Source organism: Lutra lutra, chromosome X (genome assembly GCF_902655055.1).
Source record: "Lutra lutra chromosome X, mLutLut1.2, whole genome shotgun sequence".
NCBI lineage: Eukaryota > Metazoa > Chordata > Mammalia > Carnivora > Mustelidae > Lutra > Lutra lutra.
In genome coordinates, this window is record NC_062296.1 from 89275467 (window position 1) to 89299731 (window position 24265).

Here is a 24265-nt window from a genome sequence, read left to right on the forward strand (position 1 = left end):
TGGAGTTAGGAATGCAGTATACAAACAACACATTGTTGAACTTTAGATTTACATGGGATGGCATATGTCACTCAAGTGTATGGCTGTGAACGCACTTCCCGGTTACTTTTTCTCCGTCGCTAACGCTATACACCTGCGCCCTCTGCTGCATGAAGAGGGTACTGCTTTGCAGAGCTCTACATAAACATAGGGCTTTATAATCCCCTTTAAACAAAAATTTTCAGCACTTGAATTCTGAGTAATATTTCACAAATAGTTGGTTCTATCCCACACCAATCCCCTAATCCTCTTTATAAATTACAATTAAAGAATCTCATCTACCGATGATTCAAAACTGTTAAAGATGAGCTCAGAACTATTGTCAGCTGATACTGACTCTTGTTATTTTTCCCAAAAAAGGACACATAATTAAATATCATAAAGTAAATATGGCTTAATCTTTCTAGAGTTTCCCATGTCTCAAGCAAATGCATAATGAATCCTTTCATCATTGTTTTTCAGTTTGCAAATATCCACATAACCACAGTTACTGTCCCATTTCATTTCATTATTTCATTTAACCAGAATTGATTGCCATGCTAGGTCTGGGCAGCACAGAACCCAATAAGGCATGGCCCCAGTTCTCAGGTTTGTCATTGCGTGGAGGATGCTAAGCCGTGAACTGATAATCATTTCTTCACAAGCCCCCCTAAGCTCTGTCACAGAGCCAGCTTCCTGGGGAAGAGGTGCCCAATAGGGATCTACCGCAGGAAGCCACTTGGCTTTATGTGTGCATGTATAAAAAAAAAAGTAGTGTGTGTGTTTCAAATTATTAGCATAAAACAAAAGTAGGGAGGATGTACACTAATTATAAAGAATGGTTCTTTTTTTTAAGATTTTATTTATTTATTTGACAGAGAGAGAAAGCTCACAAGTAGACAGAGAGGCAGGCAGAGAGAGACGAGGGGAAGCAGGCTCCCTGCTGAGCAGAGAGCCTGATGTGGGGCTCGATCCCAGGACCCTCGGATCATGACCCCAGCTGAAGGCGGAGGCTTTAACCCACTGAGCCACCCAGGCGCCCCAAGAATGGTTCTTTTAAAGTCACGGATTCTTCTTGTTCTTCTTCGTGCTTAGGTACATGTGTCTTCCAAGGTTGGTGGTTTTCTTCTTGTGTTTCATTCTGTGCACTGAGCACATATTACGTCGCTGTTTGGGGAGGGAGAATGTGGTGATGGCAAAAATAATAATAATAATAATAACAAAGAGGATATGGCCAAGAGCATCAAATCCCGTGGCAGTTTCATTTTTGTCAGGAGTGAGGTCCTCTGTGGAGACAGAGGGACAGGAAGGTGGGGCAAAGCTGAGAAGAAGGTGAGAGCGGGCGGAAAAGTGTAGGAGAGGCCCTGCGGGAGGGGGCAGAAGCTGCCACTAGGCAACCCTCCTGGCAAACTTGATGCGCAGAACAAAGGCAAAAGAAATGTAGAAAAAATTAAATGTCCTTCCAACTTGCAGCCCATTGACAAGTACTGGAGACAGGCAGAGTGACCTTCCTGCAGGAACTCAACTGCCTCGCTGTGAATACCTTGCTAGAGGCGAAAGGCAACCTTGACATTAAAGGCAAGCTTGACATTAGCCCGACCTCCAGGCTGTAAAAATCCCTTTGGAAACTTCCTTTATCTCTACCCAGCCCAGTACCCCAAGATATGTGTTAGCGATCATCCTCCCAACCTGTGGCCCACGGATATGCATCTGAAGGGTCTTGTGACTAAGGTCTTACCAGACAGTCCTAAATGACCTTAATGACCTTATCTTAACAGCAGCCTAGCCCCCTCACGGTCCTGAAAACCTTGCTCCCAAATTCCTTACAGACTGACACTCTCCCTAACCCCCTCCCAGCTTGAGCGTGTGTAATCAGTCACTCCCCACAGTCTCCCTGCAGCTTTCTGCCCACAGGTCCTGCCCCTGGACTTTAATAAAACCACTTTTTTTTTTCTTTTTTTTTTTTTTTTTTGCCAAGAATTCTTTCTTGACCCTTTGCTCCTTTAGCTCCACTCCCTTGACCGAGGCAAGGGGAGTGGCTCCTAACCAGCTTCTTGACAGCACTCAGGCCGCAGAGAGGGACCAGGCGTGGGAAGAGCCAGAAAGCCCCCAAGAGATGAACTATGGCTTCCCATACCTAGCACGTCATCCGCACCTGTTCACCCCTGAGCAGGACTTTGGGCCCCCCCAGTACCACAGTCTGAGCCTATTCCGTGCGCCTTAATGCTTTAGGCAATGACCTCTATAGATTCCCTTGCCCTGGGGGATTTAAAGAAATTTCACATCCGCTTCCCGAGCCTTCGGGCCCTCAGTCAGTCCCATCTCCAGGTGCCGGGTACTGTCCTCCTGTTTCTCCCCGACGTGCCCCGCCCAGTCCCGGGGGCAGGTGGCCTTAATAGACTGTGGACTCTTAAGTACTCTGTAAAAAAGCAACAGTCCTCAGCGGGGAGCGATGTGGCCCCTAAGGGACATGTGGTAATTTGGGGTTGTCACCAGCGGAGAGGGTAGGGATGGCGGGGTGGGGGAGGGGGGTACTGCTGGCCTCGACATCCTCTGGTGAACAGGACGGCGCCCACAGTGAAGAATTATCTGGCCCCGAACGTCAATAGTGCTGGAGCTGAAAAACCCTACTTTAAAGAGTTCCTCGTCTTAAAGAGGAGGACCCTTCAAGTTTGGCCAAAATCCACTTAAGGGTTATTTATAATTTGAGGTTTACACCCGACAAGAGAGAAAGCCCATTCCAAGCAAGCTGGCGAAGGACGGTAGGATTTATAAATATCCACCAGGCGGCGCTACAGCACAAAAGAGGGTGAAGAACTGTAGGATTCGTGAATTTCCACCAGATGGCGCTCCAACACAAGAGAAAAATCCAACATTCTGAATCTCTGACAGCAAGCAAAGTAATATGATATTTAATACCAGAGTATACTCATTATTTATATTTACAGCCACCCACGGTACTACAGCATACATACTGGTATTACCCCAGTAACCTCTCTACCTGAAATGTACCCCCAGCAAGCCTGCTTTGTTCTGTGTTTCCAAGCGGCCCCTTGAGCTCGTTCGCCCTGATATCTTACCGCTCTTCTCTCTTGCCTTCCTCTCCTGGTGTGGTTTCTTCCATAAGGCAGAGATTCCAAGAGGCACAAATGATTTATCAGTCTCAATCCATAGCTGACTTTGCAAGGAAGACCCCACGCTCCTACCATCCCCTTCCCATTCTATCCATAGAGATCTCATTCTTTCCACTCTATCCATAGGGATCTCATTCTTCCCACATCTATTTTCTGAAAAGGGGAGGAAGGATGTCGTCTAAAATAACAGCCCTCAGGGCGCCTTGGTGGCTCAGTTGTTAAGCGTCTGCCTTTGACTGAGGTCATGATCCCAGGGTCCTGGGATGGAACCCCTCATCGCATGGGGCTCCCTGCTCAGTGGGAAGCCAGCTTCTCCCTCTCCTCCTCCCCCTGCTTGTGTTCCCTCTGTCGGTGTGTCTCTCTCTGTCAAATAAATAAATAAAAATATAACTGCCCTCAAACCATACACCTTTTCTGGCCCTTACCTTGCTTTATGTTCTACATATAACCAAGATATACAATGACATTATCTACCTGGTCATTGTCCATGCTGTACTCAAAAAAAAATGTTACTTTTATGAGGACAAAAACTGTCTTGTTCACCACTGTATATCTGGTAAATAGTATACCAGTGTCCAATAGGAATACACAATGATTCGTGGGACATAGGTCATTTCAAATGTTCTAGCAATCACATTAAGAAAGTAAAATGAGAGTGAGTGCTGTGAAGTGTGTACACCTGGCGATTCACAGACCTGTACCCCTGGGGATAAAAATGTATTATATGTTTATAAAAAATAAAATAAAATAAAAATTTTTTTTTAAAAAAGTAAAAAGAAAAAAGAAAGTAAAAAGAGAAAGGTGAAAGTAATTTTAACCTCATTTTGTTTAGCCTAAACAGTCCTTCTCTAACATATTATCACTAGTAAAACGAGGTATTTTACATTCTTTGTCGAATCGCAGGCAGCCAGTACGTATTTGTTAATCTTCTATACTGTTTGATTCTTCTGTAATATAGGATTACGTGGTAATATTCACGCCGTGCGTAGAGCCTGAATGACTTAGCCATTTGCTCTTATTAGGCACTTAAGTGTTTTCGTTTTCGCTTTAAAAAATAATTCTGCAGTGCACATCCGGTTTAACATCTGTTTTTCCTTGGAATAAGTTCCCAGAAGTGAAAATTCTCAGACAAAAGTATGCCCTTTTTAGGGCTCTTGCCACGGTTTGCCCAATTACCCCAGAGGAGATATGGTCCTTAGACTTCGGTGGGTTTCGCTTGGTTATTAACGAATCCTCTGTGATGCTAACCTGTGATACCTGTGATACCTGTGATACAATTAACGTTAACAGGTACTAACTTCGGTCTGCTCTACCGCTCCAGGCACTGTGCCCTAGGGACTATTCCCATCTTTTGGGCGAGAATCCGAGGCTCCCGAGGTTAATAAACTAAACGCTACTTCCAACACGGCGGGGCGTGTTCTCCTGGGCCAGGACCTCAAGACTTGCTAGTTTGAAAAAAAAAAAAAAAAAAAGAGGAAAGGCTAACTAAAGACAAGAGGGGGAAGATAAGGGAGCTGAGACAAGGGCGAAAAGTCGACAGTCAAGGAACTTGCCCAGGGACAAAACCGTCGTCTTCCCGGCGCGCCACACGGTCAGCGGAGATACAGGTGCTAGACCCGCGCCGCGACCCCGGAGCTGCGCCCACTCCCTTGGCCCACCACCTTCCTCCAGCCCCTCCCTCCGCTCCGCCCCAGAAGGCGGAGCCTCATCCCACGACTGTCTCCCACGTGGCGCAGAACGCGGAGCGGACGTGGCGTCAGCGGCGCCGTGCGCGGACTTCCGGCGCTCGCGTCACGTGATCCGCACCGGAAGTGCATTTCTGGTCTCCCGGGCAACAGCCCCTCCCTCCCGTGCCCCTTCTGTTTCCTTACAGGAAGTAGGTCCCTGCTCGCCCACCGCCCGAGATCCGCGAGCTACGAGCCCACGAGGTGACTCCGGGGACGGCTGGGTTTCCTTTGGGGAGTGAGGGAGGAGCATGGAGGCACCGAAGCCTGGCTTCCTCAGATACCGGGAGAGCCGAGGACTTGCCTGTCACGTTGTCGTAATTAGCCTCATCTCGCGGGGCCCGTGAGATTCCTGAATTATTGCTGGTTAATTGTGACAGGGGACTGGTTCCAGAGACTCTCGGCCGCCGTGCTTCGCAGTCGGTGGATGGCTTTTGTTGCTCGGGGGCCCATCCCAGATCAATTAAATTCGAATCTGTAGAAGTGGGACCCAGGCATCGGTATTTTGATGAAACTTCCCCACGTGATTCTGAGGTGCTGAGTAACAATGTGTTAAGCTAAGTCTGTAAAGTGAATTCGGGCTCTGGCCATACAGCCCGGTATCTGAACAGAACGTCGCCCAGGGCAGCCTCATCCTTGGAGGGAGGTCTGGAATATCGGCCCATCTACTCAAAACTTAGGGTTTTCTTTTTTTTTTTTTTTTTCCCCTCACACTTCGATCTCTGTGGGAGGTCAGAATTTTGGTGGAACTTATCTAGGGAACGTATGGCCACTGTGGTCTTTTATGCGCTTTACCCGTGGAGGTGGAGAAGGTCTTTGCCCACTTTTCTTCCTCAGTAATTAAGTGGAGTTGAACTAGGGACCAACGAAGTACCTTTTAGCTGTGAAATCCTGGGAGTTCCTTAGTACAGATCAGATGGTTCTGAACAATTTTATCTTTATCAGGAATGATTTTTAAAGCTGTTTCATAGGCTAGGTGGGTTCTTGTACCAGAAGTCAGGACATTACTAGAAACTCTAGGCTAAAGATTAGTAACACTTCTGGGGTCGTTTACTCTCAGAGTTTCCATGAATTGTGGGGTAGAGATAACATTTACAAATACAACTTATAAATACAGTTTGTAAGGGACCCCTTTGGGATGGCAATGCGAAGAGCTGCCCTATATTTTTAAAGATTGTTGGGTAGTGACTTGGGATAGGTGTAACTGAAGACAGGTTCACAGAAGGTGTACAGATCTCTTCTGTGTTCATTGCTGGGAAAGTATATAAACTAAAGGTCCAGAGAGGAATTTTCATTCTAAAACTATTTTTACATATGGTAAAGGATTATTTTGGTTTTTAGGATCCAGCATTTAAAGATGGGGTGAGAAGAGAAGGATGGGAGAAAATTGAACAATTAAGGCCAGAGTGGAGGCTGGAGAGATTACAAATTCGGTGCAGAACTCTTGGACCCCTTCTCTCCAATGGGAAATCCACCCATAGAACAGTTGGACACGTGAAAAAAAGAGCATAACTGCATAACTGTGGTTGATCAAAGATCAGATGAATTGAAAATAGTTTTGAAACCCTACTAATGTATTTAAACGTCTGCTTCCTGAAAAGATTTGTGGCTTTACGGGTTACTTGAATGACTAGCTACTTTGTTTACTTAGGGAGGGTAGAAGGAGAGACTATTATCAGGAAACAGCAATCTCAGCAGCATCTAAAGGCAAGAAAATACAGCTGTGGTTTTTATGCTGGAAGGAAAATAGGAAATTTAAAAGAAATAGATTACAGAATCAATGCCTACAAGTAATTTATTAAATGAGTGGGACGTAGTGCTGTATCAATTCAGGAAACACAGCGATCAAATGGAATTACCATGTATGTGTTTATAGAAGTAAACTTGAAATAAAACCTCTGAAATCTGCTGGTGGGCTTAACCACTTTAAACGAGCTATGGCTTTTGCTGATAGGCTCTGAACTTGCATGACCTGCCTGTTCAACCCTTAGTCCTTTACAGTCACACCAGCTTTTGCTTTGTGAGGGATACACTTGGAGTGAAGTGAACTTACCCGTTTCCTCTTTTGAGTTGTATTGCTAGTATGCCCTTGGTTATCCCAGTTTTCACCTCTTCCATTGCCTGTTGTGTTCATGATCAGAGGGTCACTTTGTCTTTGAGTGGCCTCACATTTCACTTACGATCTTGACATTAGCCACCTGGGGATTTGGTGAACTTGCAAATAGATCTGCTCACAAATCCATCACCCTGCTGACAAACAACAACGTTCTGTGGGTGGAAGGTTATTTGTATTTTTTTTTTTAAAAGAACACTTTACATCCTTTCAGTCTTTCTCTTTCCCCATGCTGGGCCTTCCTTTGTGACATTACTTCTAACTGCGACATCCGGAAGAGAGTAAATTGGGGGTTTGGGGTTGAAGGAATGAAAAGGAAATAAAACTTTTTTGGCTCCCTCGCCCATCAGTTTTAACAGTGGTTGTTATAGACAGGTGTAGGCTCTCTGAACTGGATATTATGTGCCCTTGTGGGAGGCTCGTGTCTGGCCATAAGACAGAGCCTGGACTCCTGAGGGTGGGAAGACATTCAGTCTCGAGCCATCTTTGTTGTCCACATTACCCGGCAGGGACCATTCTGAGCCGCAGGAGGGAGTCCCTGAGGGCATCAGGCTAGTTGAAACTGCCGTCAGACCACTGGGGGTGGCAGGAAGCAATGCTGTCAGAAAACTTTTTTATTATCTTAGTTGAGGAAGTTACTACCGATGTGTGCATTCTTGGAAGACGTCTTCTCTGATAGGGTTATTACTACAAATACAGAAATGCCTTAGAACCACAAATGACTCAGTTCATGTAATTTCCATTTCTCATTGTACCTTCATTTATTTTGAGCAATTTCCAGCAGACCCCCTTCTACCCTGAAACATACACCGAAGGCCTACATTAGATCCTCGAAATTACATGATTGGTTCAGAGAACCAGATCGCTGGGAGCCTTACTGGAAAGGTTTGACCTTAGGGACTTTAGCCAGCATAACTTAATGACTGACTTCCAGTGTGTTCCTATGCAAAAAATCAAAGCAGGTGAGTTTTCACGTATTTAATTTTCAGAATTCTACTGGAAAAGGAGGATAGAGAGGAAAATCCAGTTGCAGAATACACATTATTATTTGAGGGGAATTTGTTTTTATTTTATTTATTGGTTGCAATGACACATCCTAGATCCTATATTTGTAGGAATAGAAATACACAGTAAAAAGAATATGTACACTGTCACTACCTTTCAACAAAGCCACATTACTTACTTGTGGGATTTTTTAATAACTTGATGGAAATAGTTGGATTTTTTCCATTAAAAACAACAAAGTTCTTGTCTGTTATTCCTCATGTATATTTATGCATTTAAAAATACATCTCTGGGGGGCGCCTGGGTGGCTCAGTGGGTTAGGCCGCTGCCTTCGGCTCAGGTCATGATCTCGGGGTCTTGGGATCGAGTCCCGCATCGGGCTCTCTGCTCAGCAGGGAGCCTGCTTCCCTTCCTCTCTCTCTCTGCCTGCCTCTCTGCCTACTTGTGATCTCTCTCTGTCAAATAAATAAATTTAAAAAAAAATCTTTAAAAAAAAAATACATCTCTAGGATAAGCAGATTCATTGAAGAATGCACGTGTTTTTTTAAAAAGGCTATATGGGAAAATACATGGTTTAAAACCCAGGGCACTATCTTGCCAGTGGGCCCCGGGCCTCGGCAGGGTTTCATGAATGACCTCAGCGCTGTTTTTTTCCTTCCTCCTCTGGTGGTTGAGGACAGACAATGAATTTGGTCTCTGTGCTCGCCCGGGCTCAGCTGGGTAGTGACTATTATGCCATTGTGCTCACTGGGGAGGGCTGCCGGTTTGGTGGTACTGTGGATCCCGGCCTGCCCTGACATTGCCATTCTCTTTTCTTTCAGTTCCACCATCCCATTAGGAGGAAAGCTGCTGTTCAGTCCATGAAGACGTGTGCCGCAGGAGTAAGAGACACTCCCAAAGAGGTGGCGAATGAAAGATAAAATTAAAGACCTTTGAAAGGCATCTAAATCTGCGGTGACCATAAACTTGCTTCTCTTTGAACTGGTGGTAGAAAGTGTTGCTTTAATGTCTAGAATTAGTTTCATGTTGGCTTTTCAGAAACCCAGCCTTTTTTAGGCTTTTTTTTTTTTAAAGGTCCTTAAGTTCTCCATGTAGAAAGAGTAGCCGGTTTGAAAAAGTTAACAGGACCCATTCTTAGAGGAGGTTATCGCCTTTCCTTAGGAGCTAACTGATGCACCTAGCAGGAAGGAATATGTATTCTTTCTTCCAGGGAAGAGTCTGGGAGCTCTCTCCTGCTTCCTGTCCTTATGGGGTTGCTGTCCGTGGCAACTAGTAAGGTCTCCATCAGAAATCATGGCACTACATGTGCATTATAAGCCCAGTTGATTTCAGGAGTTTGGTGGGTTTTTTTAAATTAAGTCTTTAAATATCTCTGTAGATATTGAAGAAATGGTGGTCATCATCACCGTTGTCTAGCTTCCACTAGGCTTACTCCAAGCCCAATCATGTACGAGACGAGAGAGAATCACAAAGTTCCTCCACAGATGGCCAAGTGGGGAATGAGCAGCGATGAGAGTCCCCTGCATACTTACCGCGGAGTCTGTGCAGCCGAATGATGTATTCACGTGAAGCTGGGCCTGGCAAAGGATGGCCCACGGCTTGTTTTTGTTCCTACCTGGGAGCTAAGAATGGTGTTTCCATTGTCAAAGGGTTGTTTTTGAATTTATTTATTTTTAAATTTATTTATTTGTAAAGATTTTATCTATTTGAGAGAGAAAGAGCATGAACTGGGGGAGTGACGGGCAGAGAGTGAGGGAGAAACAGACTCCCCACTGAGCAGGGAGCCTGATGCAGGGTTGGATCCCAGGTCCCCGAGATCATGACATGAGCCGAAGGCAGACATTTAACCGAGTGGGCCACCCAGGCATCCCGGGTTGTTTTTAAATTAAAAAAAAAAAAAAAAAAAAGAATATGAAGAGTGTGTGACAGAGACTATATGTGGCCTACAAGCCCCAAATACTTACTGTTTGGCCCTTTACACAAAAATTTTGCTGGTATAAAATACCAGAAGTAATGCTGGAAAAAGCAAACCAAGAATTATAAAGCTGCATGCAAACCGCTACTCCTTTAGACATATTTTTCTAGACCTTCTTTCATTTCCTTTCTGAGAATTTGCTTAATTTGTCGTTCATTCTCAGGAACTACTTTCAACTGAATATCTGTAGGATTTTAGGAATCTTAAAATACTTACAGTGTAAAAAACTATGATAGACAGGTTTTGGAATTTGGGGAGGGGGAATAATAGAGCCAGGGGTAAATGAGCATATGCGACACATAGCTCCCGGGCTCTTAACTTGCCGGAGGCTGGTGGCGGATTTGCTCAGAAGTGTCCCAGCGGCCAAAACAGGAAGCACTATCAGAATAAAATCGATGTCAGAGATGCCTGTATTCCATCATTAAGATAAACTCAGCTTTCTTTAACAGCCTGGGTCTTGGAAGCGTCCAGTGCCTTAGCTGACTAGGTGGTCTGCTTACATAGGTCACTGGCACACCAGGCTGAATCCGAGCTGCTTGTGCTCCAAACCCTGGAACTGGCTTTCTTCAGCCCACTGTCCTGGCTTCCTTCTCGCAGAAGCAGTCTGGGCACGCCTTGTGTGATCTCTGAGACCGCGTAACATGGTGGCCCTTTTGGCAAGTTATTTGTCAAATCAAAGGCATAAATAAGTAGCCTCTCCTCAGATTAGCTCTCCGTGCCCCCTTTTAATCACAGCCATTGACATTTGAGCAGCCTGGTGAACGTGATGAATTACACCAGAGCCTCTTAAGCAGTCGCCTACTTGATGGCACGTGCCTACACTTCCAGCTCTGCAAAGTGCAACCTCTCCTAAGCCATCTTGCACATTTTCAGAATACTGGTACAAAGACTTTTAAAGCCAGGCTGGATTTTCCCAGTTATAAATAAGAGCAGGATTTCCCAAGGTCTGCAGTCGTGTTCGGTGATGATAAAGTTTATGGCATCTTTGAGGCTGAAGCCAGACCTTCCCAGTTCAGGATAATTAATATTTACATTGATCTGGTTCTAAGTACGTTTTACGAGACATTGAAGTCTGGATTCAAAACTGAATTTCCAGAAGACACACAGATGCCCTGTAGACTTTTCAAATTCAATTCCTGTGCTACTTGTTAATCTCTAAAACAAATTTGATTAAGACACACATTAAAGTTCACTTTAATGGCATTATGTGCTGCAGGCTCTTAGAAAAATGCTTAGATTTCAGTGATAACAGATATGAAACCGGTCTGGAATGAATTAGCCGCTTAACAGCCACACCTGTAAGTACTGACATCTACCGTAATTTCGTTTGTGCAGTGTTACTTCTCTGGGTGGTTAACCCCTTAATTGTATTGACTTTTGTTTTTCTTCAGTAGCTTGTAAAGCACATAGGCAGTTAGCCAGGTTTGCAGATAATGGCTCACGTTTTAAACCTTTAAATTGTAGTTTTGTAAGTATTGCGAACTTAATTTACACTTACATTTTCACTGCATGGATTAGCTTTTTTCCAGTTCACACTCACTGCGTGTGTGTATTCTTGAATTTAGAACAGGGAATAAGAAGTGTGGGCTGTGTTTAAGATATATTTACAGAAGATCAGGCCAGCCCTCTTAGAAATAGCCTGTTGGAAAGCCTATTGTATTTAAAAAGAAAGTGAATGGTTCTCTTTAGGCTAAATCTTAAAAGATGTGGTCAATTTAACAGCGCAGTTTTCCACATTAACCATAGCAGAACATCTGATAGAGATTACAAAATAAGTCAAGTTTATTTCTTAAGGCTTAGAGATTTTTAAATTCTGCCCTCTCATGAAGTGAAGGAGGAAAAAACAGGCCTCCTTCTGTATCTGATTTCCCAGAGTGTCAACATCCAAGTAGCTGTTGGCTCAGCACCACATTGTGTTAGTGGTTTCATCTCACGGATGCTTCCGTTCTCGTGCATTTTAGGATACTGCTTTTTTTTTTTTAATTTTAACTTTTTTAAGTTATCCCTGCACTCAGTGTGGAGTTTGAATGCATGACCCTGAGATCAGGAGTTGCATGCTCTAGAGAATGAGCCAGCCAGATGCCCCAGGATGTTTTGTTTAACTTTCTTTTTTTAAGTATATCCTGACATGCCATGGCATTTTAGTAGCTCTGAACTCCTGAGCAGGAAAGAGAAAAAATTGTTTTAAGTAGCTCACAGAAGATATCGCTGCAGATTAAACTTTATCTTTAGGTATCTTCTGCCACGTCAGTACATCACAAGCAGGTAGGCGGGGGCGAAAGGAGTAAATCCTGGCCGAGCAGGGCTGCTGAGCAAAGGCGTTCTATGCAGGCGATTGGTGGAGAGTCTCCAGGGAATAGTTTCTCCTGCAATGATGCAGAGTGCTTAGGCACGAAGAGCCATATATTATTAGTTCCTGTTCTGTATTAATATTTTTAATACCGGTCCTAGCCACTAACTGTATGGTGCTTTCCAGTCTTTACTTCCAATAGGTAAACAAATACTTGAAAAATGCAGTGTCCTTTGAGCCACTTAATCATACCTAAGGGGACCCCTCCCAGGTGCCAGGGCCCTGTAGCGTATGTTGGGTGAAGACCAGGCGTGGTGTTCAGAAGAGCCAGCCTCTGAGGGGCTGCTCTGTAAACCCTGAAGTAGCCACAAGTGTCCCCCACGTGCACTGACTAGATGTTTGCACTGTGCTTGTTCTTTCCTAGTTTCAGCGCCCACTTGGACTTCCACAACCAGAGATGACAGCAAAGGTAAGTTGTTGTTGTTGTTGTTGTTGTTGTTGTTTTTAAAGTTTTGTTGTTTTTTTTTTTAACTCATGAGCAAAGGGTAAATTTTAGCCATTAGGGTCTTGGTATTTTCATCCCATGACGGAGAAGACCAAAGAAACAAATACATCCAGAAGGGAAAAGTAAAAGCACCAGTGGGTTGCTAGCAATCAGGTTGCTAGACAGCTGTTGTCCAGCTACTGAGAGTGGCCCAGACCAGCAGATGTTTAGGGGGGTAGTGAGGGAGGGACCAGAGAACATTAGTCCATGTGGTTCTTGGAACTAGGCGCTAGGTTCCAGTGGGTAGAGAGGCCCAAGGTGGTTGATTTCCATATCTCTCCATGCATCTTACCTAAAAATGATAATCATTAGCCTCTGTCCCCATTTTATTGTGGCCATAACGTTAAACTGAGTCCTGTGCGTACCTTATGCACATGCACGTCGTGTCCGTTGTGGGCATGGACTTGTCCTGCGTCCTCTTTGGCCCAGTGGTAGCATCCTGACGTAGAGTCAGTATTTACTAGATACTCCGTAGAAAACGTGTTGTTTAGCCAATTCAGTACTTGAGGGTTCTCTTGAGGAAGGATTGTGTGGCATCTGGCTTCCACCTCCCTTTATTCTGTAGGTGGCGTCCTGGAAAGCTGCTGAGCCTTGGTCTTTTCATCCAGTCTATGCAAGGTACTGGCGCCATTATCACCAGGCCATGGCCTGGATGCGGAGCCACCACAGCGCCTACAGGAAGGCGGTGGAATCTTACTGCAGTTACCCGTGGGCCTTCCCTCCTGCAGCTCTTCCCCAGAGCCCTCCCACGAACAAGGCCAAGCCTCAGCCCTCTCGTGACCATCACCCGGCCTCCACGGACTCGCACTGCATTTCTTCACCTTCTAGAAGGTCCGGGCAGCATCCAGCAGCTCGCCCCAGAGAACACCAAGCTTGGCCTGCCGAGGAGGAGGAGGCGGCGGAGTCCGAGTCAGACGGGGGTGTGGAGTGCGACCTGAGCAACATGGAGATCACAGAGGAGCTGCGCCAGTACTTCGCCCAGACCGAGAGGCACCGGGAAGAGCGACGTAAGTGTGCCCCCCCCCGGGCGCTTCCTTTCCTCGCCCTGCCTCTCGCACTGCCTTCTTTCCTCGAGTTATTTTGTAACTTCCTACCAAACCACATCCAGTCCCACCTCAGCTCTGTCAGCTTCCAGAGGTATTTTCAGACAGGACTTTTTTTTTAGCTCTAGAACAAGACTTGTCCCAGTGGTACCTCTGCCGTCTACTGAGTAGCAGACCGCAAATCGGGGGGTGTGCACGGGGGTGTGCCTGTGTTCCCTTATCTACCCCCAGCCCCTCAGGGCCATGCCACCCATTTCACAAATGAAGCAAGTGACCTTTCAGAAGGTCCACTGACTTACTCCATGGTACACAGCTAGTAACGAGCTTTTGGGGTTCAAATCGAGGTCTGTCTGACTCCCAGTTCCTGTGCTGCTTCCTCTAGCACAAACTTAGGGATTAGGTTTTGTCCCTGAGACTGCTAGGTTTTTTTTTTAAAATACTGCTGTCACCTCACCCCTACACAGTTCTGAGACTTACCTTGCTAGCGAGCTACCAGGCCTTAGTTTTTAAGCGGCATCAGAGCAGAGGTCGGTGTGAACCTAAACAGCCACAAAATGTCTGGGACTCAAACCTTTCTGGTCCGATCCCACATCGAAGCAGTCTGCTGTTAAGGTTATAGAAACATGATAATGCTTTTCCCTCTTCCATGGCAAAGCAGGAATTTCCTTTTTTTTTTTTTTTTTTTTAATAATTTCTTACCAAGTTCCTACAAAGAACTAGAACTATGAAAATTCACCAGACTGTTTACATTTGAAGTGTCTCAAACAGATACACAAGTGCTTTTCTCCTTATAACCAGTATCTAGTCTCAATATTGTTTTTATTGAGTTCTAATTATATGATATTTTACTTAGAATGTTTTTAATAAATAGAAAGAAACAAGATAAACAGAAACATGGAAGTCTGGGGATGGCCAAGATGGGGTTCCATTTTTGATTGATCTGTGTTTTCCTAATGATGGGCTGATCGATCCCTGCAGGGTGCCAGGAACTGTGAGGTGGGCTTTGTATGAGGTATCGTGCCTTTTAGTGTCTGAAAAGTATACAGTGATGAAGGAGAGGAGGTGTTCCAGCATGTCCACGTTCGGCTGGAATGCTGTTTTTTTATAGCTTTGGAAAAAATATGATGGATGTGGGGTTTCTTTCTTTCGTCCTTACTAGAGGGTAAAATAACATGTTTCCCTCCACAGATTGATATGTATATGATAGCAGTTCTAATTAGGGACGGAAGCAAACCCCAATCATCCAAAAAGCCATTTTGAATTATCTGCTCATTTAAAATAAACTTGATACATAGTTATTCAATAAAGAATAGATGTGATGATAATGAAAACAAAGTAACAAAATGTGTCTTTCTGACGTCAGCAGTACAGTTACAGATATGGCTAAGAACCTTGGTCAGGTAGAATTCTAGGTAAGTTTAAAAAAAAAAAAAAGTCCTAAAAATTACCTGCTAAGTTGTGCCTGACACTTAATACTGGTTTTGAATGAGTGAATGATTTTGGTATTAATTATGACCCTTAAATCAGGGTTTTCAAGTATCCCATAAAGTGCTAAGCTTGCTGTGCTTGTGCAGGACATTTTACAAAGTGAGTTAGGCTTTGATGAACTTTGTATTTGGTTTTATATTATTCCCATATCCGCTGAGTTGACCTCAAGGCTCCAGATTGCACTGTTGTCATCACTGTGGCGGGTTGAATTTTGTTCCCTAAAAGAAAGATCTGTTGGAGTCCTAACCTTCCCCCACTCCAGCCTCAGGATGTGCCCTCATGTGGAAATAGAGTCTCTACGGAGGTAACCAAGTTAACATGAGATCTTTAGGGTGGGCCCTTATCCAGTACAACTAGTGCCCTTCGAAAAGGAAACATGTGCACGCAGAGGTAGACATGCACCCAGGGAGAAGGCCACAGGAAGCCTGGAGTTCTGCCGCTGGAAGCTAACAGAGAGGCCTGGACCAGATCTTCCCTAGCGGCTTCAGAAGGGGCACGGCCCTGCTGCCCATGCCTTGACCTCAGACTTCTGGCCTCCACACCTGTGAGATGAGAAATTTCTGTTATGCTAAGCCACCCAGTTTGTGGTGCTTTGTTACAGCAGCCCTAGGAAACTAATGCAATCCCCCTGTGAGAATTTTCTTTGTCCCAACATGCAGTCTGCGAGTGGGACATGAAGTAAACTACACAGGTCTGCCCATCCCTTTGGAGAAACTGTTACTTACTTGTTTTACCATGATGTAGACAGCAACCAATAAAAAAGGGAATTTTGTGAAAACCCATACAGCCTTCATCTTCATCTGTTATCATTAATAACAGTATACTGAGCGAGCTGTGGCGGAAGCGCTCACGTTAGAGTCCCACCCGCCCCCGCCACTCATCAGTTAGAGGCACTTAGCTTGTGGGTCACCTATCCTGGTCAGACTGTGCCTCAGTCACCTGACCTGTGAAAGGGGATCCTAATCAGTAGAGTGGTAATTATGAAGATTCAGTGAGATAAAAAACAATAAGTGAGAGAACCATGCTTGGCACGAAGTCAGTGCCCAAGAAATGTTAGTTAGGGTTAGTTGCTGATAACTCATCCTTTAGTGTGTGTCATTAACCAAATACGGATTTTACTCCGATGCTTTGTTAATTAGCGCTTGACTGAGAGTTTGCATATTTTTTTTTTAAAGATTTTATTTATTTATTGACAGACATAGATCACAAGTAGGCAGAGAGGCAAGGCAGAGAGAGAGGAAGGGAAGCAGGCTCCCTGCTGAGCAGAGAGTCAGACGTGGGGCTTGATCCCAGGACCCTGGGATCATGACCTGAGCCGAAGGCAGAGGCCTTAACCCACTGAGCCACCCAGGCGCCCCGAGGGTTTGCATATTTTTAGTAAAGATGTTCTGTGGCTTCAAAACAAAGTCATTTCTGCTCTACACTTTCTAAATTCTTAAATTGACTTAGAGTCTTTAAAAAGGAAAAGAATTAAAGTTTTGGTGTCGATCCTATTTAGTCATTAACATAGTTTCATCAAAGTAGTCATTAACACAACTTTTAGTCCATTTCAAGGACATTCTTGCCTGATGTAACAATATAGGAAAATGCATGGAAAAACCCACTTCCATATTACTAATAACAGCACTAAACACACCGAGCTTCTGCTTCTTCGTGCATTGTAAATGTGTAGTTGTAGCATAATTGAAAACTGCTTGTCTTAGGGTCTCCGCAATGCTTTTGTGTCCTGCAGTCTGCCCTGGAAATATTACCAGGTCTTTGGGAGAAGAGGAGATGGTCTGGCAAGGGCGAGAACATGCTGTGGGGTCAGAGTCTGATCTGACTAGTAAAGACTTAGAAGCTCCTGGGGCCTGACCCTGTACCACCAAAAACAATGGGAATTATATTTTTCACCAGCGCTTTCGGTGGCATGTAGGATGAATACTGCCCCGTACTGTTCCTTCGAGCAATGCTGAGGGATGGAACTCAGATGTAAGCGCTGTGAATGTCCGAGGTACTTTCCGACCCATTACTTCACTAGAAGTGTTCGTAGAAGTTGCGCTACGTACACAGTTGGGATATATTTTAGGAGTGATTAGGGACCTGAGTAGTGTGAATACTTAGTTGAAAGTTGTTTTGTTTTGCTCTTTGAACCACTAGAAGCTACTTATTCAATAAAGGCAAATTCAGCTTTGAATAGAGATCATCTAGAGAACACAGAATTTTATGAAATGTTTCACTAGCAGGGAAAAACATAGCTAAATTTAATTCTATTTTTCGGTATTACTTCCACAGGAGTCTATATGTTACATAATTCATCATCATCAGAGTCTTATTTAATATTTTCTTAGAATAAAATCCTTCATACTGGACAGCATGTTCCTGTTTATGATTACTGCTCTTCCAGATAATCTCTAACATATTTTAGCGATTAAAAAAAAAAAAAAAAAAAAAACAACTGGGCGCCTGGGTGGCTCAGTGGGTTAAGCCGCTGCCTTCGGCTCAGATCATGATCTCAGGGTCCTGGGATCGAGGCCCGCATCGGGCTCTCTGCTCAGCAGGGAGCCTGCTTCCCTCTCTCTCTCTCTCTCTGCCTGCCTCTCCATCTACTTGTGATCTCTCTCTGTCAAATAAATAAATAAAATCTTTAAAAAAAAAAAAAACAAGTAGGAAAATAAAGAACTCCTTCTGTGTGGTGGGAACAGACATGCTTTTGATTATGTTATATGTCATTTCCTAATGAGATACTTCCGTTATTCAGAACTTCACTGGTAACATTACTTATGGGAAAGTAGACAGTTCTGGAGTTTTAAAGGTCAGCTATGTTTTCAATTATTTCTTAGGAAAAATGTTTATTGTTAAGAAAAGTACCATGTTTTAGTCATAAATAACCATCAGTAGAGACTGTAAGGATATGGTCCTAATACTTAGAAGGGAGACGAGTGAAAGTTATCATTCCCAGTGCAGAAAGCCTCTGGAACAAACACCACCACCGTTGTCTCAGGCTTGAGCCAATCAGATATTATCCTCTGTGTTTTGGGGGTAACCGTTAGGTCAAAACAGAGACATACTCACAAAGAGCTTAAATCCAGTTAGGAAGAGGAGACAAAATCAAGTTAAAACTGATAACTAGGGGCACCAGGGTGGCTCAGATGGTTAAGCATCTGCCTTTGGCTCAGGTCATGATCCCAGGGTCCTGGGATCGAGCCCCGCATTGGGCTCCCTGCTCGGCGGGAAGCCTGCTTCTCCCTCTCCCTCTGCTATTCCCCCCGCTTGTGCTCTCTCTGTTTCAAATAAATAAAATCTTAAAACAAACAAACAAAAAAAACCTGATAGCTTGAAGAGCCATCTGTGGCCTGGTCCGTGTGTACCTTTGCAGTGACGAGTGGAGTCCGTGAACTCAGCCATGAGAGAAATTTCACGGGGTAGTGGTGGAAAATGGAGTATGCTCTAGGCTTGAGGGATGGGGTCCGTTGGGATCAAGAGAGAAAGAAAGGGGGTAAGTCCACTCCCCACTTAGCACTCAACGTGCTGTTCTTAACCACCGGGCCCAGCAGTGCTTTTAGACATTAACTGGGAGAGTTGGAAGGTTTAGACCACGTTTCATTACCAAACCTTCCATCAGTCCGCTGGAACCCCAGCCAGTTCACCCTCAGTACACCCTCTGGGGAAAACATCGAGGATATAGCGAACGGCACGGTATTGAGTGAACCACTGTGCCGTCCTCCTGACCGAACACAGTTCCACCGCGCCATGTCCCATCCAGTCCCGATGCTCGAGGTACGGAAAACCAGTCGGAGTGAAGATGCATATAAAAAGCTGAAGAAAAGTGGAAGGGCAGGATGGAAGTGCGCTCTTATTCTGAAAACAGTAATTATCCACTGACTTCATTTGTCAGGGGGAGACGGATGGGAGGTGAGGACGAAGGCCCAGCAGAAACGGCTCCAGGTCTGCTGGCAAGCACCTGTGTTCCGGGTGTGTCGCTGACAAGCCAGGAGTGACAAGCCAGAAGCGAGTCACTTGTGACATAAATCAAGCCTGTGCTTGTGCTCGGTTGTGCTAAAATCATTAATTCTGGCAACATAGCAGAGAATACAGTCGGACATGCTGATCCTAGAAAAATAACATTGAAACTCACTTGTCTTAGTGCTTTGTCTTCCAGAATGTTCTGCCTTTGGGCTGATTATCTGTGGAATACTGAATGAATGTTTTCCCGCTAGGTCAGGTCCTCTAAAATCTAAGTCACTCCTCGTGATTTTGTTTTCCTTTGTTAACTATAAGTCCACATTGGTAGTAGCGTCATGTAAATTGGTAGATTGAGGGGGAAGATAGCAAGGTTATATATCCTGAACCCAGACAGGATTCAGTAGGGTTTGTCCTTAATAGGATGTTAACTGTTTTCTTGTTTTAACCCTATATGCATATTAACCTTTATATTAGTTTCCTAGGGCTGCAGTATCAAATGAGCATAAGTGGGCTCAAAACAACAGAAATATATTCTCAGTTCTGGAAGCCAGAAGTCTAAAATCAAGGTGTCAGCAGGACCCACTCCCTCCAAAGGTTCTGGGACTTTGCCTCTTCCCAGCCTCTAGTGGCTTCTGGTGTTCACTGGTCTGTGGGGACATAGTTCCAGTCCTGCCTCCTTGGTTACCTGGTCTTCCCCCCTGTGTCTCTGTGTGTCCTTTTCTGTCTCTCATAAGGACACGCTCATTGGGTTTGGGGTCCACACTCATCCAGTATGATCCCATCTTGATCCTCAATTACATCTACAAAGACCTTGTTTCTTTAAAAAAAAAAAAAAAAAGTCAATTCTGAGGTTCCATGTAGATGTGAATGTGGGGGGGACACTATTCAACTCACTCCAGCCCTGCATTAAACCTGAAATCTAATAATACATTCCAATTTTTATTAGAATAGCCTATAGGAGGGGCGCCTGGGTGGCTCAGTGGGTTGAGCCGCTGCCTTCGGCTCAGGTCATGATCTCAGGGTCCTGGGATCGAGTCCCGCATCGGGTTCTCTGCTCGGCGGAGATCCTGCTTCCCTCTCTCTCTCTGCCTGCCTCTCCATCTACTTGTGATCTCTCTCTGTCAAATAAATAAATAAAATCTTTAAAAAAAAAAAAAAAGAATAGCCTATAGGAGAAAAAGCATTGGGGAACATTGATCCCACAGCTGTTTTCAGTAAAGAATGATCAGCTGCTCCGTGACACGGCACCTGTTCTGTCTGAAGTGTGATCTTCTCCTTCTCTGCTTCAGTCAGAGGATTCCCATCTGGTTGAGCCCTCACCTTGTTTTGACAGGAAGGAAAACTGCTAGTGATGGAGAAGCCTTTCCTTCATTGGGAGGAAAGAACAATAAATAGAAAACAGAATAAGTGATGCCTTCGAACGAGTATATTGTGTTCTGAAGTTTGCTTGGTCCCCTAAGTCGGTATAAGCTGAAGTACTTCCAGAAGCTAGCGGCAGCTTCCCATGTGCAGCCCGTCTGAGCGCATTTGGTTTTTGGTTTTTTTTTTTTTTTTTTTTAAGATTTTATTTATTTGTCAGAGAGAGAGAGAGAGAGCGAGCACAGGCAGACAGAGTGGCAGGCAGAGGCAGAGGGAGAAGCAGGCTCCCCACAGAACAAGGAGCCCGATGTGGGACTCGATCCCAGGACGCTGGGATCATGACCTGAGCCGAAGGCAGCTGCTTAACCAACTGAGCCACCCAGGCGTCCCTGAGCGCATTTGGTTTTAAGTTGACCGCTTTTCAAATTTGTAGTCTAGCCATAGGACTTTTTTTTAATAATTGTTTAAGTCAGTAGAGGCACGGTGACTCAGAAGTAAAGGAACGAGATCAGACCCCATCTCACTGGCGCCCCCATCTCCCTCAGCCTCTCTGCCGTGGAGGCTTCTGAGGAACCCTCTGGAGGGGGCTCTGCCCGGTGCCTTTTGAGATTTGACCATCTGTTTCTCTATCCCTGAGTTGTCATCATTCTTCTTTAACAGCATCTGCAAGAAACAGCCGTTTACAAACAAGAATGTGTGGCCTCTGTCCAGACTTTCTCTCAACAGTCATTTCCTAAGCACCTGCTTAGTGTCAGGCTTTGTGTCCTCCTCGGCCTGGGGACGTCGGGGGCTGGTGAAGGTGACAGTGCCCTTTTCCCGTGCATGACTTCCACAGGCGGGTTTTAGCACTAGCCGGTCAGTGCAGGGGACAGGCTCCCTGCCCTTTAGGTCTGTGTTTTAGGGCACCTACCCACCATGCTGGAAACCAGGAAAGCCGCAAGCCTCTTTCAAGGCTGGGAAAGGACAAGGGTTGAATCTTAAATTTTCATAAGGAGACCCGAATAGGAAGGAGATACAAAAAAAGAATTGAGAACAGAGGGTTGTGTCTTTTATTCTGTTATTCTTACACGGAATGAGCTTCATAATCTGAAACCCTGTGATGGTACCCCATGAGCACATGCCAGGTGTGAACTTGGAAAGCTACACTGGCTACGTGGACTGGCGGCTGCACTTGGCTCCTTTTAACAGTGCTTCATCGACAGATGTCAGCCGTAAGAAAGCATCTCGATGTAGAATTGTTACACTCATTTTCTACCTGTAAGATAGTTTTGGTCAGAAGAGTAGCAGAACCATGGTAAATTATCAGGAAAAGGAAAAGAAAGATGCGAAAGGAAGAAGGTTAAATTCATGTATCCTGGCGGCAGAGAGCAACACTTGGTAAGATAGTGTGGATCCGGTGTTTATTCAGACTTGGAAATGTGAAGCCTCAGACTCACACAGGAAGTTGAACATCTGCTGTGTCACTAGATCCGTCGGTGAGGCTGATTATGGTCTTGGGACAAATGTGAAAGTAAATGGACTGCAGTCTGGGAACCTCTGTCCTCTAGATGCACAGGCCCTGGGCCCCCCGAAGGCCTCTCCCTACCCTCCACCACGGGATTGTTTCCTCCTGGCCCAGGAGGAAACGGATCCAAGGGCTGGTAACAGCGCAGGGCTCCCATAGGTGGCAGAGGGAACAGCTGTCCCTGGCTAATGTGGAAATGTCCCGCTTTCAGAGGAGTGGTCTTTGGAGGGTGGAGATATACAATGTAAACACCCGTGGGAACGGAACAGCTTACATCCTAATGTTTCAGACTGGCAAGACGACCAAAACCGAGAAACAAGTGGTTACTGACCTCCCATTCGTTTGCACATTACGCCAGTGTTTCGGTTCAGTTCTGCATTTCACGGCAAGTCAGCCACGTCTCTCGTTTGCGGGGAAGGGAGCAGTTACTTTGCTCTTACCTGCTTGGCGGTCATTTGGCCTATCTGTAGGCGACCTCCTGCGGCTAGAGAGAAGCTACGGATGTGCTGAGAAGTGGCCGCCCACGTTTTTCGTGTTCCTGGGTGTCCAAAGCTCCTTCCCTCCGACTCCCAAGGGGATACGTGCAAATAACAGACTTAGGAGCATGACTGCCTCGCCACAGGCATACCTTGCTGCTCGCTTTAGGGTTCACAAGGAATGCGTGGTTTATGTCATTGTTTTATCCCGTGTAACCATCTTCTCTCCTTCCTCGGTAGCAGCAGTACCTACAGATGGGTGCATCGTGTGCATTCTACTCTCCCGTCTCTCTGGTCCCGACAGAGTGGCCTACACAAATCTATCAGCTGGCTAAATTTTACCTTATGCAGGGATATGTTGTTTCTGTATACATAAGAATAGAAGTTCTGATACTGGGCCTTGTTTTAGGAAAACGTGTACAGGGGAGAATACAATGGATTTCTTGCTTTACAAGAATCCATTTATATCAGTAGGATTAAAATCACATGGCTCTGTCACTTGAAATTTAGCCTATGCTGAGCTGTGAAGCTCTTCCTTCCATTGGCAGAATTAGCCTGGCTCGGCCCTGTCTGCTTGGGCAAGTGTCCTATTATCTGACTCCATTTCCTCGCGTGCTCCGTGCCTCCGTGTAGAAGGATCAGGGATCATCACTGCGATTCCCTAGTACCCGCACTTGCTCTGTTCCAGATCACCTAAAATCAGTACCTCGAACGCAGGGCTGACTTTTTCTCCCAGCACCTCATTTGTGGGCTGAACTACTACTTCTTGCAACCCTGGACTTTGCAGGAAGCGTTTCGTTTCCCTGCTGGCCTGGCACAGTGTGTGAATCGAGGCGAGCTCCGCCAGCCCTTCCAGAGGCGCGGCTTGTGGGCGGCCAAGCCGCGCAGATGGAAGAGGGAGAGCTGTATTCGGGGCTCAGTGCACAGGTTCGACGGTGCCGGGTAACATGTTTCTAGCAGGGTCGCCTCCCGGATGAGCAAATGGTGCATTTCCTAGGCATGCGGGCAGTGGTGTGCAGGTATCTGGGCGGCCGCCGCCACCTGGCCACACAACCGGCAGCCACACCCTGCGCTCACCGCCGTGTCGGTTCGTTCTCAGGGCGGCAGCAGCAGCTGGACGCCCAGCGCCTGGACGACTACGTGAACGCCGACCACGACCTGTACTACAGCACCCACCGCTCGGTGCACCCCCCCTCCGAGAGGCCCGGCGAGCGGCGCCAGGCCGAGATGAAGCGCTTGTATGGGGACAACGCCGCGAAGATCCAGGCCATGGAGGCCGCCGTGCAGCTGAGCTTCGACAAGCACTGTGACAGGAAGCAGCCCAAGTACTGGCCGGTCATCCCGCTCAAGTTCTGAGCCCGGAGCGCCACGTACCCAGCCATCACCCCCTTCCTTTTGGATTCACTGAATCTCTCCTGTGCATCTTCTCAGGGAAATTTCTCTTATACTGAGAAATCAGCATGTCACCAAAGTCCCAGGGGGCCCGTCTCAGGGCTGGATGTAACACGTTGGCCACTTGAAGTCAGCAAGATGTGTGCTGTTGCCAACATGAAAGATTTTCTGTTGATCCAAAATGATAATTTCATGTATCTCATGCCTTCATGTATATCACTGATACGCTCCAGTTCATTAAAGTCCTCACTTAGA

General features: G+C 45.6%; 1 protein-coding gene across 3 annotated transcripts; it reads left to right on the forward strand.

Annotated features, from left to right (window-relative positions):
- The first annotated feature begins 4958 nt into the window (after window positions 1–4958).
- GEMIN8 (gem nuclear organelle associated protein 8) lies at window positions 4959–24265 on the forward strand. Of its 3 annotated transcripts, XM_047716166.1 has the most exons (6): window positions 4959–5080; window positions 8816–8896; window positions 10705–10830; window positions 12684–12728; window positions 13369–13810; window positions 23718–24265. In XM_047716166.1, the coding sequence occupies exons 2-6, from the start codon at window positions 8855–8857 to the stop codon at window positions 23972–23974; spliced, it is 912 nt and encodes a 303-aa protein (XP_047572122.1). In that variant the 5' UTR covers window positions 4959–5080; window positions 8816–8854; the 3' UTR covers window positions 23975–24265. The 3 variants fall into 3 exon arrangements, with proteins under 3 accessions (XP_047572122.1, XP_047572123.1, XP_047572124.1); XM_047716167.1 differs by lacking the exon at window positions 10705–10830; XM_047716168.1 differs by lacking the exons at window positions 4959–5080; window positions 8816–8896; window positions 10705–10830 and adding an exon at window positions 8910–8933.

Coding starts and splice junctions, on each gene's coding strand:
- GEMIN8 (XM_047716166.1), top strand. CDS start 8,855: ATGAAGACGTGTGCCGCAGGAGTAAGAGACACTCCCAAAGAG. Junction 10,831..12,683: donor AACCTCTCCTAAGCCATCTT/GCACATTTTCAG, acceptor GTTCTTTCCTAG/TTTCAGCGCCCACTTGGACT. Junction 12,729..13,368: donor AACCAGAGATGACAGCAAAG/GTAAGTTGTTGT, acceptor TTTATTCTGTAG/GTGGCGTCCTGGAAAGCTGC.